The sequence below is a fragment of the Puccinia triticina genome, chromosome 8A, assembly GCF_026914185.1.
Source record: "Puccinia triticina chromosome 8A, complete sequence".
Lineage (NCBI taxonomy): Eukaryota > Fungi > Basidiomycota > Pucciniomycetes > Pucciniales > Pucciniaceae > Puccinia > Puccinia triticina.
This window is the reverse complement of record NC_070565.1, coordinates 2,206,109-2,222,881: the sequence shown is the minus strand read 5'-3', so window position 1 is coordinate 2,222,881 and position 16,773 is coordinate 2,206,109. Positions and strand designations below refer to the sequence as shown.

At 46.8% G+C, this 16,773-nt stretch overlaps 4 protein-coding genes across 4 annotated transcripts; 2 read left to right on the top strand and 2 right to left on the bottom strand.

Annotated features, from left to right (window-relative positions):
* Positions 1–4,336: 4,336 nt before the first annotated feature.
* On the bottom strand, positions 4,337–6,049 carry PtA15_8A213 (uncharacterized protein; the record flags this gene model as incomplete). Its single annotated transcript, XM_053171619.1, has 2 exons — positions 4,337–5,685; positions 5,776–6,049. 2 exons carry the CDS (start codon positions 6,047–6,049, stop codon positions 4,337–4,339), a joined length of 1,623 nt encoding a protein of 540 aa, XP_053022864.1.
* Positions 6,050–6,697: 648 nt separating this feature from the next.
* On the top strand, positions 6,698–8,033 carry PtA15_8A212 (uncharacterized protein; the record flags this gene model as incomplete). Its single annotated transcript, XM_053171618.1, has 2 exons — positions 6,698–6,740; positions 6,982–8,033. 2 exons carry the CDS (start codon positions 6,698–6,700, stop codon positions 8,031–8,033), a joined length of 1,095 nt encoding a protein of 364 aa, XP_053022863.1.
* Positions 8,034–10,504: 2,471 nt separating this feature from the next.
* On the top strand, positions 10,505–11,156 carry PtA15_8A211 (uncharacterized protein; the record flags this gene model as incomplete). Its single annotated transcript, XM_053171617.1, has 2 exons — positions 10,505–10,646; positions 10,825–11,156. The coding sequence occupies 2 exons, from the start codon at positions 10,505–10,507 to the stop codon at positions 11,154–11,156; spliced, it is 474 nt and encodes a 157-aa protein (XP_053022862.1).
* A 1,771-nt stretch (positions 11,157–12,927) lies between these two features.
* PtA15_8A210 (uncharacterized protein) lies at positions 12,928–14,259 on the bottom strand (the record flags this gene model as incomplete). The annotated part of the gene is made up of 6 exons (XM_053171616.1): positions 12,928–13,329; positions 13,405–13,467; positions 13,562–13,732; positions 13,816–13,859; positions 13,973–14,054; positions 14,179–14,259. 6 exons carry the CDS (start codon positions 14,257–14,259, stop codon positions 12,928–12,930), a joined length of 843 nt encoding a protein of 280 aa, XP_053022861.1.
* Between the last annotated feature and the right edge of the window lie 2,514 nt (positions 14,260–16,773).

Genomic DNA, 16,773 nt, shown 5'->3' with positions numbered 1-16,773 from the left:
CTCAGGCTACCAATAAGTAAGAATGGGCCAGATTACGCCCCAATAACAATATTACATGTGTTATAGGGCTTGTACACATGTAATTAATCACCAAACAAGATGTAATTACCACGTCATTCAATATAAAACATTCTAGATGGAAAAAGAGCTCTTGCAGCATGCACAGGAGACACTAGAAAGCGCCCCAGCTTCTCCCAAGCCTCACTACACGTATATTACAACTGTAGTAAATATGTAGAAGGTGCCAAATGAACTGAAGCAATCAATGAGCGCCTCCAGAAAATGTATAAAGCACTGCTTACACGTGTACTAGTACACAGAAGCCAGTTCTAGTACCTTCTGTGGCACATTTCCACGGAAATGAGCGTCACAGAACCCCCAAACCAGCCCCCATGACGTGTAAGGCTTGTGTAAAAACACGCAGAACCTCTGTAAAAGGCTCTTGGCAACCCTTGTATCCAAGCCCCAAGGTTCCACGACCCACAGCGCCTTCTAGCGCAACCAAATTGCCTCAGAATGCGCCCACAAGTGTCCCCATGTCCCCTGGGCGCCCCTGGAGGCCTGCCTAGGCTATATAAAGGGCCCTTTCTCCGCCCAAAAGGAGATTCCCCAGCTTTTACATTACCCATTAGAATTTTACCCGCCTTCAACAGCCTCCTTAGCCTGTGATTTGCCAGGTAAAATACCTACTTTCGTGATTTTTAGCCCCAATTTCCGCCCTGAAGCTGTCCAGTAACCACCCTGCCCTCAATATTACCTCCTCTGAGCGCCTCCAACTGCCCAACTTCACGCCTGAAGAACCTCAAGTGCCCCTAGGGTCTTATACTAGTAAGTTTAAGCCCCTTCTCTTGAGATTCTCCGCTATTTCTTTCTGGGATTTGAAACACCCCTGTTTACAGGCCCCAGTTCTTCATTCTAGAGGGATTAAACACCCCTGATTTATCAGGCCCCTCTTAAAATTAATTATATTCATTTTATTACGTCAAATTGGCCCAAATTGGTCCAAATTGGCCCAAATTGCCTTATTTCTACGCCTTAATTCCCAACATTTATGTTGGAATTAACCCTTATAACTTTGTCTTAGAGTTTTATAACTCTAATATCTTGCTTTGCACCACGTGTAGCTAGAAGGATATTATCCTTGGCATCACGTAGGCTGACAACTCTTGCCCCTTCTTGTTTTCTTTTCCCCTCATGCTTGCACTAGTGAATGATAATTGATATTATTCAGCAGAAATCACTTCAAAAATTGGCCCCATCCAACATCGCCTTATAAGTTTGCCCCTTATCAAAAATTGCCTCACATCTCACCTTGACTCAAAAATCTGACTTATTAATGTAAGTTCAGGAATCTCCCAGAGTACTCATCACGCCAAACTCTTCTAAATTATAACATTACATCCAAATTACATATTACAAGGTTTAAAATAGTAACAAGATTCAAATAGCTGAATTTCAGAAAGATTGTGCCACACTAAATTAATAGTGTATCTCCTAGAGCTCATTTACAGGAGGGCAGCCCTTCAAGCACCCGTGTAAATTGTCAAATCCTGTGATAGTTTGCATTTCCCCTCCAATCTCTGCTTTTGCCCTGCGTGAGAGTTCCACAGCGGTACCCGCCAAGTTATTTTTTGCAGGTATGTACCTGCTCACCAAGAGGAATCCCTCTTGGGCCTTGGCGAGCTGGTATCCGTATACCTGCCGCCAAGAGGGGATTAATCTTGGTGAGCAAGTATACATACCAACTTGCCAAGAGAGATTCCTCTTGGCGAGCACTGGTATACACAACACCAGTTCGCCAAGAGGAATTCCTCTTGGCAAGCACTGGTATACACACACCAGCTCGCCAAGAGGGATTCCTATTGGCGAGCAGGTATACACACACCAGCTTGCCAAGACAGATTCCTCTTGGCAAGCAGGTATACATATACCAGCTCGCCGGTGCCCAAGAGGGATCCCTTTTGGCGAGCAGGTACATTCACTAGCTTGCTCAGAGGGATTCCTCTCGGGGGCCGCGGGCTGGTATATGTATACCTGCTTGCCAAGAGGGATCCCTCTTGGGCACCGGCGAGCTGGTATATGTATACCTGCTTGCCAAGAGGAATCCCTCTTGGCGAGCTGGTATGTGTATACCTGCTTGCCGAGAGGGATTCCTCCCGGCGAGCTGGTGTGTGAATACCTGCTTGCCAAGAGGCTGCTCGCCAAGAGGAATCCCTCTTGGCGAGCTGGTGTGTGCATACAACGGTGGGCCGCTACGCTACACTACGCTACAGGGCCACTTAGCGTTAGCGTAGCGGCAAAAAGCGCCCGCCCATTTTGAGTAGCGTTAGCACGCTGTTAGCGCCGCTACGCTGCGCTACGTTTCAGCGGCGCTAATAGCGCGCCAATTGTTTGTTAGTGTTAGCGTGCCGCTACAGTCACTACGCTACGCTACAGCGCTTTTAGCCAAAAAAAAGGCCTTTTTTTCAGCTAAAAGCACTGTGGCGCACCGTAGCGCGCGCTCTTTTGCGCCCTGCGTGTGTAGTGTTAGCGCAATTGCGCGCATCTGCGCTAACGCTAGGCTAACAGCTAAATTAGCTGCGCACCCTTTGCGCGTAGCGTTAGCGCCAAAAGGCGCAATTCCGCTAACGCTACGCTAAAATTTAGCGGAATTCCGCTACGCTACCCCACGCTAACGCTACGGTTAGCGTAGCTGGCCCACTGTTGGTGCATACCAGTGTTCCCTCTTGGCAAGCATGTGTACATGTATTTACCAGCTCGCCAAGAGGCTGGGCTGATATACATACATGCACCAGCTCTCTGAGAGGAATCTCTCTTGGCCAGCTGGTGGAGCCGCAGTTGGGGATATCACACAGGACAGGGGGGTGGGGACATCCACAGCGGGAAAAAGGTAGCATTATTGGCGGGTATCAAACGGCAGTACCCGGGTACCTGCCTAAAAATTGCACAAAAACGGACACCCGTACCCGTACTTGGAACCCGTGGCGGTGGTACCCGCCACCCTGATGAGTACCCGCCCGCAGGTGCCGGGTACCGCCGCGCAGGTACCCGTTTGCCATCTCTAGGACAGATACATTGGTACCCCCAAAAGCTCATTCCAGAAGGCCAACCCACAAACTTGAAGTCATGAGGATTCAAGAATGAGTGTGTAAAATGACTTCAGAAGAATGAATGTAACAAAATAAAAAGTATTTGGAAAACCAAAAAATTTACAAAATTCCTTGCATCAAATATTGATGATTTTGGAAAATCTTCAATACTATTCCAAAAAAATAATGAACAATCAGAATCAATAGACTGACATGTGAAATTAATGATAATAAATGAAAAAAAAATAATGAACAATCAGAATCAATAGACTGACATGTGAAATTAATGATAATAAATGAAGACGATTTTGGAAAATCTTCAATACTATTCCAAAGAAATAATGAACAATCAGAATCAATAGACTAACATGTGAAATGAATTATAATAAACGAAAAAAATGAAGTCCAAAATTCAATTGGGATTTTGTGGGCAGTGAAAACACACCAAAAAGTACAAAACTGCACTGCAGGCAGCAAAAAACCAGTGTTTGATGTGTTTTCACTGCCCACAAAATCCCAATTGAATTTTGGACTTCATTTTTTTCGTTTATTATAATTCATTTCACATGTTAGTCTATTGATTCTGATTGTTCATTATTTCTTTGGAATAGTATTGAAGATTTTCCAAAATCGTCATTTGATGCAAGGAATTTTGTAAATTTTTTGGTTTTCCAAATACTTATTGTTTTGTTATATTTATTCTTCTGAAGTCATTTTATACACTCATTCTTGAATCCTCATGACTTCAAGTTTGTGGGTTGGCTTTCTGGAATGAGCTTTTGGGGGTACCAATGTATCTGTCCAGGGACTGTACATATTCTCTTATGCAATCATACCAAGATTGGAGCCGGATTTCTCAGTGCCAAGACTGACCGCAACGGGACTGTTCCAACCAGATCACATTTGCCTATTTCTATTGCGGCATCTTATAAGTGCTTGGGGGGAGCTATAACAAGGGCTACACAGAAGTATCTTGCATGTCAACTGCTGTCAGCTGCACAAGTTTTTCTTGTAGTGATAGGGGGTTTCAAAGTGGGCCAGGTGCAACTTGCATGCACATTTGCAAGTCAGCATTCAAGTCAGATCTTGAACACCATGTTGCATGCAAGCCACATTTTACTTGGCCCCTAAAGCCTTTTTGAATATCTTTTTTGCAAGGTAATGATCAAGAAAAGTCTTGAACACCAGCTTGCAAAATTCTATGCAATTTGCACCCAACCAACTTTGAATCTCCCTATCAGGGAGATTCAAACGGTCAGATCACCACTACAAACTGCCCAAACAAAGAACCCAATTGAATATGGAGAGAGAATAAAGCTTCTGAACCCAGTGACCCGAGTAGCAGTCTTGATAGACAAAGGTTTCTTGTGTGCCCGGGCGCGAAAGAAGTGGAAGAGATTTCCGGACGCATCGAGTTTCATTGCGTTGGTGCTGTTAGAATCGGTGACTCTAATCTTTGGACGCTTGATGCTCGAAATCAGCTCGCCGAAGATATCCAATCCTTTGCGCCTGTTCTGAAGGTTGTGTTTCAGGATTTTGAATATCGACGGTGGCTTCTGAGATCCGATCATTGGTTTCCGAGTGTCGGGTGTGCGCTGAGCTTTTGATAGGAATGATGGCAAAGCAAACTGATGGCCAAGTTTGGATTTTTTGCTCCTCCAACAGTGACTTGATCGGACTCTGTTGAAATTGGTGAAGCTTGAATGCTGATGGCGAGGGTGAGGGTGGTGAGGAGGATGCCGACTGGCATACGAAGATGATTTGTCCGCAACCTTGGTTTTGTTAGCTGGTGTGTCGTTTAGATGGATCGAGGCCCAATCCAGTCGTGCTTGCCATAAAGCTCGGCGGAGCGCCTCGAAAGGTTCGGCGACGATACCGTAGGCCCACCCAGCTGTCGCCCCGCTCAGCACGATCACACAAGACTGAAGGATCCGACCCGTCCAGCCTCTCGCGCCGACAAACTCATCATGATCCTCGGAGCCGGTCCAGACGATGTGAATTGACCGATCAACTGAATTTGCTAGTCTTTTGCCTAAATCACGTCCGATCTGAAAGATCGAAAAGAACGTTGCAAATCCCAGCGAATCTTTTATCACGCTCAAGCCCAACATGCCCCATCCTCTACTAGCCCAAAGTTTGAACCGTTCGGAACCTGTTGAGTTTGAGCCAGGATGTGTGCTGAGAGATAAGGGAAGCATGACTTGTTTGAGCAAAGGGATCCATCCTTTAAATTGAATCTTCGTGGATGAGGATGATGATGATCCAAGCCCAGAATTAGCCTGACTGACTTGTAACAGCCTGAGATTGTCAAGTGGGGCTGAAATTAAGCTCTGGGCGGCACCAGCGACGCTACCAGCCAGAGCCGGCACCAGGTATGGATGTAGATGAGGTTGCGATTTCGAAAGTTGATTTTCGATACTCGTGTAAGTTGTAAATAGAGTCAGTCCAATGAGTGTGTTGAAGAAGAATGGTGGTAGGGTGTGGTTCAGAATGAATTTCCATGGACCTTCTTTCTTGATGACCGACTGAACGAACTTTAAGGATACGGGTCTCCCACGCTCCTCAGCCATAACTTGCAAAGCGCCATAGGTCGAAACTTGAACGTAATGCAGGCAAAAGAACGGCAATTCAACCTCCCAGGTTAGCGAAGAATCGATCGGAAGAGGATAAAGATGCTAGGACAAACTCTTGACTGGTCGGAAAAACCGAAGCGGAGGACGTTTGAAAATGAACGCCATGGAAGAAGCAGCGGACCGGGCGATTGCAGCGGCTGATGAGCCAGCGGTGGGATCGACTGAGCCCGGATCGAGGGGTAAGGGGCCGACGGGGGGAGGTGGAAGACGGACCGGTTGATTGGGGAGCTGCTGTGGAGGAGCCTGAGACTCCGGCGGGGCTGGAGAGCTTGTCGGATGTGGGATAGGTGCTTCGGTCACTGTCATGTTGGAAGAACCGACCGCCATTATATTGTGGACCGCTTTGTCCGGTCGATTGAAGGCGGATGGGCGGTGTAAGCTTGTAGGGTGGGTCTCCCTCGTTGAGCGTGCCCGGCTGTTGATTTGGAAAGAGGAATCCACTGGTAGACGCTCTCTGGTCTTATTCGATTATGTAGTCGGTCTGCAAGAAGAACACAAGCAATTCACGAGTCAACCATTGGCCTTCTAATAAACGACTGATCTTACCTGCTTCCAATCCCTCAAGCCGCTGCTTCAGGCCAGCCATGCATCGATGCGAATCCCGCGTGCTGGATGTTGCTAGTGAGCGAATGTATTCATCGACAACCAAACTTGCAAGTCTTCGATCGGAGCCACTAGCACAGTCCAGCCGGGCGGGCCGATGGGGGGTCTACACTCGGGGGGCAAATACGTGGCTCGATCTGTCGTAAATTAGCCGTCGGTACGGATCCGGTATATGTATCCGTGACTGTTTTCGAGCAAAAAAACATCCACGGTACCATTGTGCAACGGCCCATTGTTGGCAGAGGGAAGTTGTGATCTCAGATTCAGTGTCCCCATACCCCAGGTGAGAACAGCCCGAGCTTAACTAAGCCTCTCCGAGGAGACGCTGGCGGGGAGGACTTGTGTTAAGTTCGGAACAGCCCGCAAACCACAATGGAAGCGATGCAGCAGACGACGCGCTATGGGGAAGAACTTCGTCAGTCCACCACCCGTTTCTACAGCATCATCTGGATCAGACCTGCACATCACTTACGTTGATGTACATATACATACAGTCTCCCTTCTCCGTGTTTTGCACAGGTTGGCCGGCAAGCACAGCTTCGAGCCCGACCATCTGACGCCAGCCAAGAGAGATCCAAGCCTGACCATCGAGGACATAGCCGGAAAAATGAAAATCTGAGAAAAGCTGCTTTCGATCCTTCTTCCTTCAATCCAAGATCAGCTCACCTTGCTTCTAAACTCACTCGACTTAATCGATCCCGAGAAAAACCCAATACCAGTCGCCGATGCAACTCTAGAGATCCTATCAAATCTCGACAAGACTTTAGAAAGCACTGTATCGGCCGTCGTCTCCCTCACCCTTGAATCACCTCTAGCAGACGAAAACCATGATCACGACCTACAGAAGTTGAAAGCCTTTCGATGCTCTTATCTACAAAAGAGAATCAAGCTTCTAGTAGGAAGCGATATCTATCACCATTTGTTCCGGTATCTACTTCCGCTCTTTATCCGATGGTGCGCTATCGCGGATATCACGGTCGAAGATGATTTGAAGGAGGGATCCGATTTGAGGGAAAGAATCCAGGCCACTATATCTTATTGCAACAAGACGATTGCTAGAACGATCCTATGGTGCCGAAGATCCGACTGGACTATCATCCACATAGCTTGGATAGGAGCATCCGTAACAGTTAATGATGTTCTAGAGACACTCACTTGCCGAACGAACTGCACGACCCAATCAACACCGGCAGCCGATCCTAACAATAATGAGCAGACAAACGCCAAAACGGAATTGATTTTTGTAGCTGCTCAGTCAGCCATACCGCTTGTCAAGTTAGCAAGGATCTTGGTCACAAAAACCACAGAAAAGATTTGGCAGAAACGGATGGTATTAGCACGGGGTACAACACTAGAGCTCAACTCCGAGACAATCAGGCAGTTACACGAAACCCCTACAGCGATCGACAGCCTTAACCATCTGTCCAACCTCTTGATGTCTCTGGACCGCCCCGCTCCAGAAATCTCGGATGAGGATCAAGACAGCATTCGTTATTCAGTCCAATGCCTTCCAAAGGACATGGAATCCACCTTGACCATCCTAGATTCGGTTCTGATTCCCCTCCTGGCCGAAATCGAAGATGATTTACCCGAGCCTCACTTGAAACCTTTCATTCCGGACTTGAAACAATGTTGGGATGAGGCAAGTAAACAGTTGTTGGATGTGATCTTGTCCTTTGGAGTTGAACACCTAGCCACTTGGGTTTAGAGCTGGAGAGGCTGAAAGCATCTATCGGAGGGATATGTATCAGAGGGAAAGGCATACTTCAACATGGTATTTAATTTCCAACCCAACCACCTTCACGAATCATATTCCCACTGCTCCGCTGTGTTTGTTTTGCATCCGGCTCTTCTTCTCCTAGGTTGCGCCCGATGAGAAGAAAAAAAAACAGCTATGACCAAGGCCCCTTGACTGATTGGCAGCAATGATGTCATGTGATTTTTCACACTTCTGAAGGAGGCTGTCGATTGGCGGATCAATGAACTGTTAAAGGACGTTAGCAGGTCACTTGACCTCCCTATCTTTCCCTTTTTATTATGCTCTTCTGAACTTTTTTTTATCACCTTTTTCCCTCTCTCTTTCTTTCAACAAATTTCTTTGCAATCCTACCTTCATTTGTTTGTTCTGACATGCATGATCAATCAAGCAAGAAAATGTTACATTTCTTGCTTGATTTGAGATTCGCAGACTCCCTTTCAAGCCTTGAGGTCTTGAACATTTTTCTTGCCCAAATCGACATCTGCAAGTGTCGTAGGTTTGACGGGACGTCGTACCTTTCACATAAATATTTAAATACATACAAGGGGATGTTTTACAAGGTGTCTCAGCATCGCCCTTGTCCCGAAAATGTCCCGCCGGTGGTATATGATGAATCAGAAAAGAAAGAAAACATTTGAGGAAGGAATACTGAACTGAGGCAAACTAGAACATCACCGAAGAACACTCAAAACACCAGTGAAATGGCAGAACCTACGGCCTCCGATTTCTATGCTTTAAAACAAGAACTCGAGCGCATCAAGAAACAGCTTCGCCAGCTTGGAAATCCAGCCGGAGTGCTCACCCGAGCCGAAGTCGTGATTCGCGACTTCAATAGAAACCCGCTGGGCATCCACCACGCCAACAACCCCCAAAAGACCAGGCTCAAGCGCGACGGTTCAAACTTCGAGATCTGGGAGAAGGGGATCAATCGGACGCTGCGAAACGTCTTCCATATCGAGAAGTTCACGTCGGCAGCAAGCAACTTCACCAGCCGCCTCGTCGACGAGCAGAACTCGATTGCCCGGCTCCTTTGGTCCACCGTCCATTTGGATATCCTTGCCGTCATCAACAGCACCGATGAAGAGGACCCCTACTCGATCTTCGTGCTGCTCGAACAGAAATACAGCCCGTCCGTCCGTCAACGCAAGTTATCCCTGGCCAAGCAAATGATCGCCCTTGTTAGGAACAAGGGCCCGGGCTCGGAGGCCACCTTCGCCAAATTAATCCGGGTCACAGCCGAGCTCAAGCAACTCAAAGTCACCGTCGACGAGCTGGTGGGATTGTTGCGCCCATCGGTGTCGACCCTCAAACGTTTGCATCCTCCGTGGAGCAAAGCCTCCAAGGGAAAGAAGCTCCTTCATTCAACGACGTTTTTACGAGTATCCAAAAAGCAACAGTGAAACCAGAGCACAAGGCCTCTTCGTTCTCTGATGGATATGCTCCCATCAATCGCGATGCAGTACATGCCCGGGCCTCCACCCCCGTTGCCGCCGCACCTGTCACCCCATCGCCATCTCCACCCAGGACCCTCCCAGAGACACTCTCGACAGCAGATGAAGCCCTAGATGCGCTCGCGTTTATTCCTATGTCGGCATCCCACCGGCAGTACTTGGATGAGCTCGTTCGTCGCGTAAGTCTTCTTTTCGTACGATTGTCTACTGTAAGAACTGGTTTTTAACGCGTCCTTGTACCGATAGATATATCACTCCCCTCCGGTTGCCGCCGCTGCTCCCCCTCCTGCCGCTGCTTTAGCCGCTTCCGCCTGATCTTTGCTTCGTCCCGTCCTGGGGCACAAGGACTTGGCTATGTTGCTTGCCCGCCATGGTTCATTCAACGTAACGATCGAGTTTGTTCGTGTGGCCGCGGTCCAGCTGGATGCACTCATTGAGTCATTATCACAAGAGGACACTGTTCATGCCCCTATTGACAGGCTCTATCTTGCAGAGCCAGCCTGCAAAACAGTTACTGAGTGGCTCAGCCAGGTCAACCCAGGTGAGCTTGTTCTAACATTCATTATATCGGCTATCATTAAACTGACCCTTCACAGATGGCTGTGAAACTCCATAAAATATTATGTGTCCTATGGGAGTTGAACCCATGTCTCTTATATCCATGTCAAGTGTACTAACCACTGTACTAAGGATGCTTGGATATGAATGGCTGCAGGTGGGTGAATGAACATCCACTGGTGTCACATGAAGATCCCTAATTGAGGGTAAGACCTGTAAATGACAGGTCATGAATGAGTGACACCAGCAGGTATGATAAAGCTAAGAGTAGCAGAACCACAACCTGACAATGGCAAAGAGCTTTTTTTCCCAAGTACTTTCGGCAAATATCTCCACCCCGCTCTGGACATCAAAACAGTCAACAACGTGTCCGTGGTCCTGCCAAATGAGGTAGAAAATCGATTCCGAAAGATGCTGTTCTCCTACACCCATCCGCCACCAACCCAGACGGGGGAGTGGGCCAATGTTGTCATGGAAGCGATTTTTGCAAGCTCGGGCCCTGACGGGCCACAATTGAGATATCTGCTAGGTTTCCAACGCAAAATTGAATCGTGTCAGAAGGCGTATTGATACTTTCTCGCCTGCCGCACCTCAGATAGAAACCATGCAGGTTTCTTTAGTCGGATGCAGGGTCAACATCCCTTTCAATTTTTGCTTTCTTTCTGTTTATTTGGTAAGCTTTCTTCAAAAAAAAGTCGTTGTTTGTCCCGATACTAATTTTATCCAAACAGGTGTTTGTGGCTTGTTTGCGTTGCTGCTTGACCGTCAGCCGGCAACCTCTCTCACAGACGTCTGTCTGGCGATTGACTTCTTGACTCTTCGAGGCACCAGCACCCCTGAACCCATCTGGACCCGGACACATGCTCTGATCCTAGACACCATCACCGGCACGCAGGTTCCCTCGGATACAACCATTGCCCAAGCGCTGCGCTTGGATTTCTTCTCTTGGCGATCGGCAAACTCACTACCCATTATTCCATGGGTACCGATTGGCAGGGGCGGTTACATGAAACCAGCTGAAGTGTTGTCTTATCAAGAATACATCGCTGGGAAAGAAAGGTGACGGTGTATGCACTTGACCTTGTCTTTTGCAGAAATCACTAGACAATGGGGTAGGTGAATTTTGCAAACTCTGTTTTGCAAGGTGCGAGGCCTTGTCAAAGTACACCTAACCCAGCCAAAGTGTAATTTTACATGTGCTTCAGCAATATTTGTACATTGTAAACCGGGGTCTTGTAAACGTGGCCCTGCAAAACTCTATCAGAACTTGACAGGCATGGAGTTTTGCGTGGCCTTGTTTACGATGCCCGGCTTTGGGCTTGTAATTTGAAATTTATAGTTTGAAATATTCAAATTCACAAGGCCTCGACCAGCAGCCGCTGCAAACTAAGTTTGAGGACTTGGCAAATTTCAAATAAATGATTTGAATTATTGAAATTCACACGCCCTCGTCCCTCAACTAACAAGGCCATTGAAACTTATGTACATACACGGCCTCCACCAACGTGCCCATTGCAAATTCCTGCATGTGTCATAACCATGGACCAGGGAATCACACAGTGCGAGTTAGTCTGTCGGACCTGTCCCCCCCTTGTTCCTCTTCGCTCTCACTGCCCATCATCCCTTTGACCGTTGACACCCAAGCTGATGTCTCTAACAATCAAACCAGCATGGCTACAAAGCCAAATCCAAACCCAATCAAGACTGGTTGCAAGAAAATGCCTGAAAATACGACCACCAACGAAACCGAGGTGCCTACCAAGCCCAAACCAAAGCCGATCAAGACTGGTCGGAAAGAATTGCCTTCTCAACCGATTCCAGCGGCAGATTCCCCTAAAAGACAAACAAGTGGTAGGCGTTCATAGAACTGAATTTGTCCCGTCATTTTCCCCATTCTCTTGCTCATTGGGTTCAGAATCCTTCTCTCTTCTTTTGATATTCTTCTTTGTCTCTCTCAAAAAAAAATGGCGAGTTCCTTCTTCCATTTTTTCTTCTTTTCCTAAAAAAACAAGTCGTAAAAATATGTACATAGCTTGCAAATCTTTCTTTTTGTCTCCCTCTCTCTTCAAAATAACAGCTTGTAAAATTATGTATATAGCTTGTAAATATGTAATAAATGGCCATTGGATTGACTTTTGCGAGGCGTTTTTCACGAGGTGTTGGATGTGTTTTTTTTTTTTTTGGCTGCACCCTTTGCAAAATTACTGAATGAACAGACTTCGCTATAATTTTGCAAAGTCCTTTTTATGCGCAGGGGGACTTTGTAAGAGCCCACCCTGTAAATTTAAGCATGCAGACGCTGATCTTGGAATTTTCCAAGGTGTAGTTAACGAGCCCCTGATTTGCGGTGTGCATTTTTTGGGGAGGTGCTTGTAAAATTACACATTGCTTAGGAAATGTGTAATTTTGCAGGCACCTACTTTTACAAGGCCTCGCACCTTGCAAAACGTACTTTGCAAATTTCAACATCCCCCTAGACAATGCTATATATGTTGTTACAGTAATAATCCAGCCTTATACAACATAGATGCAGGTGACTGGCCAACTGTCCATCAGTGTTTTGGTCTTCACAGTCTTCTCTGTCTAGCCACTATGTAACAATCATCCATCCCATCCAACCTCCTATGAAAACATATACATAAGGCTACGGAAGCTTTAGACAAGTTTCGCATATGCACGTATTGTTGATATCCATCAACATATGTATATGGTCATATAAATATTATATTTATATGTGTATGCGCAAATTATGTGGATGATTGAAATGTTTTTGATATGAAAAATGAAGGCACGGATGGGGGATGAAGTACAAAATAATGATAAAAATAGGGAGACTATTGGACCAGCAACAAAGCCTCCAAGACCTCATCATCAGGGATCTGGAGATTGTCGTTGTTAACGTAAGGGGGTTGGTACTTGAGGTCGATGAGGACCTTGATGACGAGGTCAGGCGAGAAGCCCATCGTCTGGAAGCGAGTGACCGTGGCCCGATCCAAGCCGAAGCACATGATCTGATCCTCCATGTCGCTCGATAGGGTGCGTACCTCGACCTCGGGCGCGCTCGGCCTCGTTCGCGCTGACCCCGGTAACACTGTCGAGGAAGACTTTGCCGCGCTGGCTACTGTCGCTTGTGGCGTCGTGGATGAGGCCGGTCGTGGCTCGCTTGACGAAGACGTCCCCTGCTTGCCCCCGCTGGACTTTCCCCCGCCTGATTTTGCCCCGCCAGACGCGTACATCTAGACCATTTTTTTTGAATTCAATCAGTCAATCTGCTTCCCCCTCATCTTTCATATTTTCATTGTTCAACTCACTTCGGTCCAATAACGGGCTGTCCTCTCATAAACTGATCGATCAGATAAATAGACCTTGGCAACCTGTTTATTTTATTTATTTAAAAGTGATATGGGTTAAGGTGAGCAACCGAACGAAAGGTAAACAAGAGAGTATATATAAGGAGGAGGGGTCTACCTCAGCATCTTGAGGATCGTTAGGTTCAGGACTACACAACAGACTCTGGAGGCTGACGAGAGTGGTTTTGAGGGTTAAGACGGGGGACCAGGCGTCCTTAAGAATATCGAGACAGATCGCGCCAGATTGGGAGGAGACGTTGGGATGGTAGACTTTGGTGATGAACTTCATCTGTGGTAACAAATCTCCGAAGTCAGCACCAGCGAAATTTGTGAGAAACAATTTACATAGGTGGATTGGACGAGCTTGTTTACCTTCAACGGTTCAAAAGGATACCTCGGAGGGACCTCAATAGCCACTGTTGAAAAAGGTAAATAGTTTTCAAGGTTCGGGTGAGCTCAAACACCATAAATCAAATTGAGAGATGGGGTTTTCAGAACTGATCGACTAGTACGCGGCAAAAGGGCAAACCTTCAAATGTGCCGCCTTCGTATGGGCTGTTTGCAGGCCCAGGAAACTGACCACGCAACTTCGAGAGATCTTCGCCGATCATCTAAAGGAGTGTATCGACCGACCCAAACCGGGTCGAAAACAGTAAGAAGGTAAGATAGACAGTATATGGATGGATGAATGCAAGAGAAGAAGAGTGGACTTTTGCTTTGGAAGTGTCAACTGACTTGAATGTTGATTTGGGTGGAGGCAGCTTCCTTCTGACAGTCCTGGATCTCCTTCATTACTCGTTTGTTCCGGGAGGCCATGTCTGATTGATTAATCTATTGAGGTCGCTTTCGTCGTCGTTGGTGGTGGGTGGTGGTGGGTGATGTGGATGGAAGAGTTGGATATATGCCGACTCTCTCCTCCGACCGCACTCGAAAATTTTTCATATCAACTTGCGAACAGGACATGTAAAACCTTGTGACACAGCTCAGCTAAACTCAAACTTTGCTACATAAACGGCCCGATTTTATGTAACGCAACTGGAGGACTTCCCTTCAACCTGAACACCACAGTCCCCTGGGGCGTCTCTTAAAGTCAGTGCTAGGTTCTGCATCCTTGTGTTGATTTAACTTGATATTATTGGTTTTAGAATGTTGGAATGTGTATATGTTGCATTAAAATTAGTCAAGCCCAGTTTCTTGGAAATGCAGGAATTACTTTGAATCCTGCTAAAAAAAATGGTGAAAAACTGTTTTGATAGGGTGAAAGTGTGAGTTAAGTCAAGGTTACTATGCATTTTCACTTGTGTTTGGCCAGATATCCTGGCCTCTTGTGAAGACCCTGCTGTCTTCGCCTTATCCGGTACAGTATTTTTGGCCATCTAATGGCCTCCCTTCTGTCCGCTCTCGGACTCTCACTCTTATTCCGCCGCTCTCGGTGATTCTTCCTTGTATCTACGGAACCGGTCTTAGCCAAGACCGGCGTCTCTCTCTATCATCTAAGTTATATCTCCTTGCTCTATTTGGCGCTCTTGCCTCTTATATATCCCGAGCTTGTATATTAGTCATATAGTTACGACCGGACTTCTACAAGTCCGGTCATCCATCTTGTCCTTATCCGTCTCTTTCCCTTCATCTTGTACCGTCCCATCCAATGGGACATATCCCTTTCCTCTTGTACTACTCAACCGCCTCACTATGCTACCCTGTAGACTCCTTGCCTATAAAAGGCAGCCTTGTGCCCAGCAATACAACCCCAACTTAGTTCTCTCGCACATCTCCGCTTTCCAGAAACCTGCAAGACTTCACAGAAATATTTCTGTGAGTTTTTATCTTCTCCTTTACTCCGCTCCAGTAAGACTGAAGACTGACTCACTAATATAAATTGATAATAGAACTACTCCCATACCTACTTTAAACCATCTACTCAAACTAACCCCGTCTACCCCTTGCCGGCCTTGCGAACCGGTAAGATTCTCCTCCCTTAGAACCCACTCCTCATCTCCTTATAGCTATCCAATAAGACCGAAAAACTAATACTTGAATTATATTCTATTAAAGAAAAATTCCATTACTATTATTATAAAGCTAGCTCCAAAGGATCCTCCTCCGCTACCGTGATAATAAGGATGGACGTCAACGTTAACATGGACGCCGCAGACCCCCGAGACCAAATCATTGCCGAAATGTGAGGTCAGTTAAACAACCTCAATATGCGTGTTAGTGTTGCTGAAGCTAACCGCCACCAGCCACCAGCTCCCCCAGGGTGGAAACCATAAGCACTAGACTCCCTGAGTTCAACGGAAAGAACAATCCCGAGATATGGATATCAAAAATCAAGACCGCCCTCCACAGCCAAAGCTATCTGGAAGACCAATGGGCCTTGGCGGCAGCAGAGTGTATGAAGGACAAGGCGGAATCATGGTGGTTCCAACTCATCCGAGAAGAAGGCGCCAGCAATATCCCCTGGAGTCAATTCAAGGAGAAGCTCCTGAACCAGTGAAACAACGTGTAATGATGGAAAAAACCAAGAACCTGGAGGAGCTATGTAAGTCCTTAAGGGATAATGAGCGCATCACGCGGACCAGCTCCCATGGGCCCGCAAGCAAAGGAGGCTTCACTAGCCGCTCCTCCGCCCCGTTCACTCCCTTCAAGAAAACATTCACCCCTAATCACCTGCGATCAGCAAGCACCGCCTCCAGCTCTCACTTCTGACAAGGTTCTACGGTGAACCAAACAGTCCCTATGGACCTGGACACTGTAGATGTGAGTAAAGCTTGGTGCTATAACTGTAATAATGTAGGACACCTTTCTAAAGACTGTCCTTCTCCCCAAAAACTAAAATATAAGAACAACAAGAACAAGTCTTGACCAATGCTCAATCTTATTGACCTCAATGAGCACGACTCCAACAAAGAGTCGCCCCGGAACGAGCTATTCCTTATCAAGCCACCTAGCCTCTCCTTCTCCGAACGTCAAAACCATATCAAGGAGGGTTTGGATCAAATTGCCAGGAACATTGAAAGGAAGTTCAATGCATCTATTGCCCAAATGAATCGGATCTTATGGGATTTGGTTGAACGCAAGAGAGATAGCCAGATACTTGTCAAGAAGCTAGAGTCCAAACTCAACCCCCAAGCCCAATACTTTATCCCAGGCGCTAAAGCGCATGGCCTGACTTGTGAACTCCAACTCAACTACGCTGATATTGAAGCACGACCTGGCCCATCAAAGAAGAGGAAATTTGTGGACTCCCTGGACCTAACCCAGAAGAAACTAAGAGGTCCAGGTATTGAATACATGGACTGGCATCAACTCTTCTTGAACACAGAATCC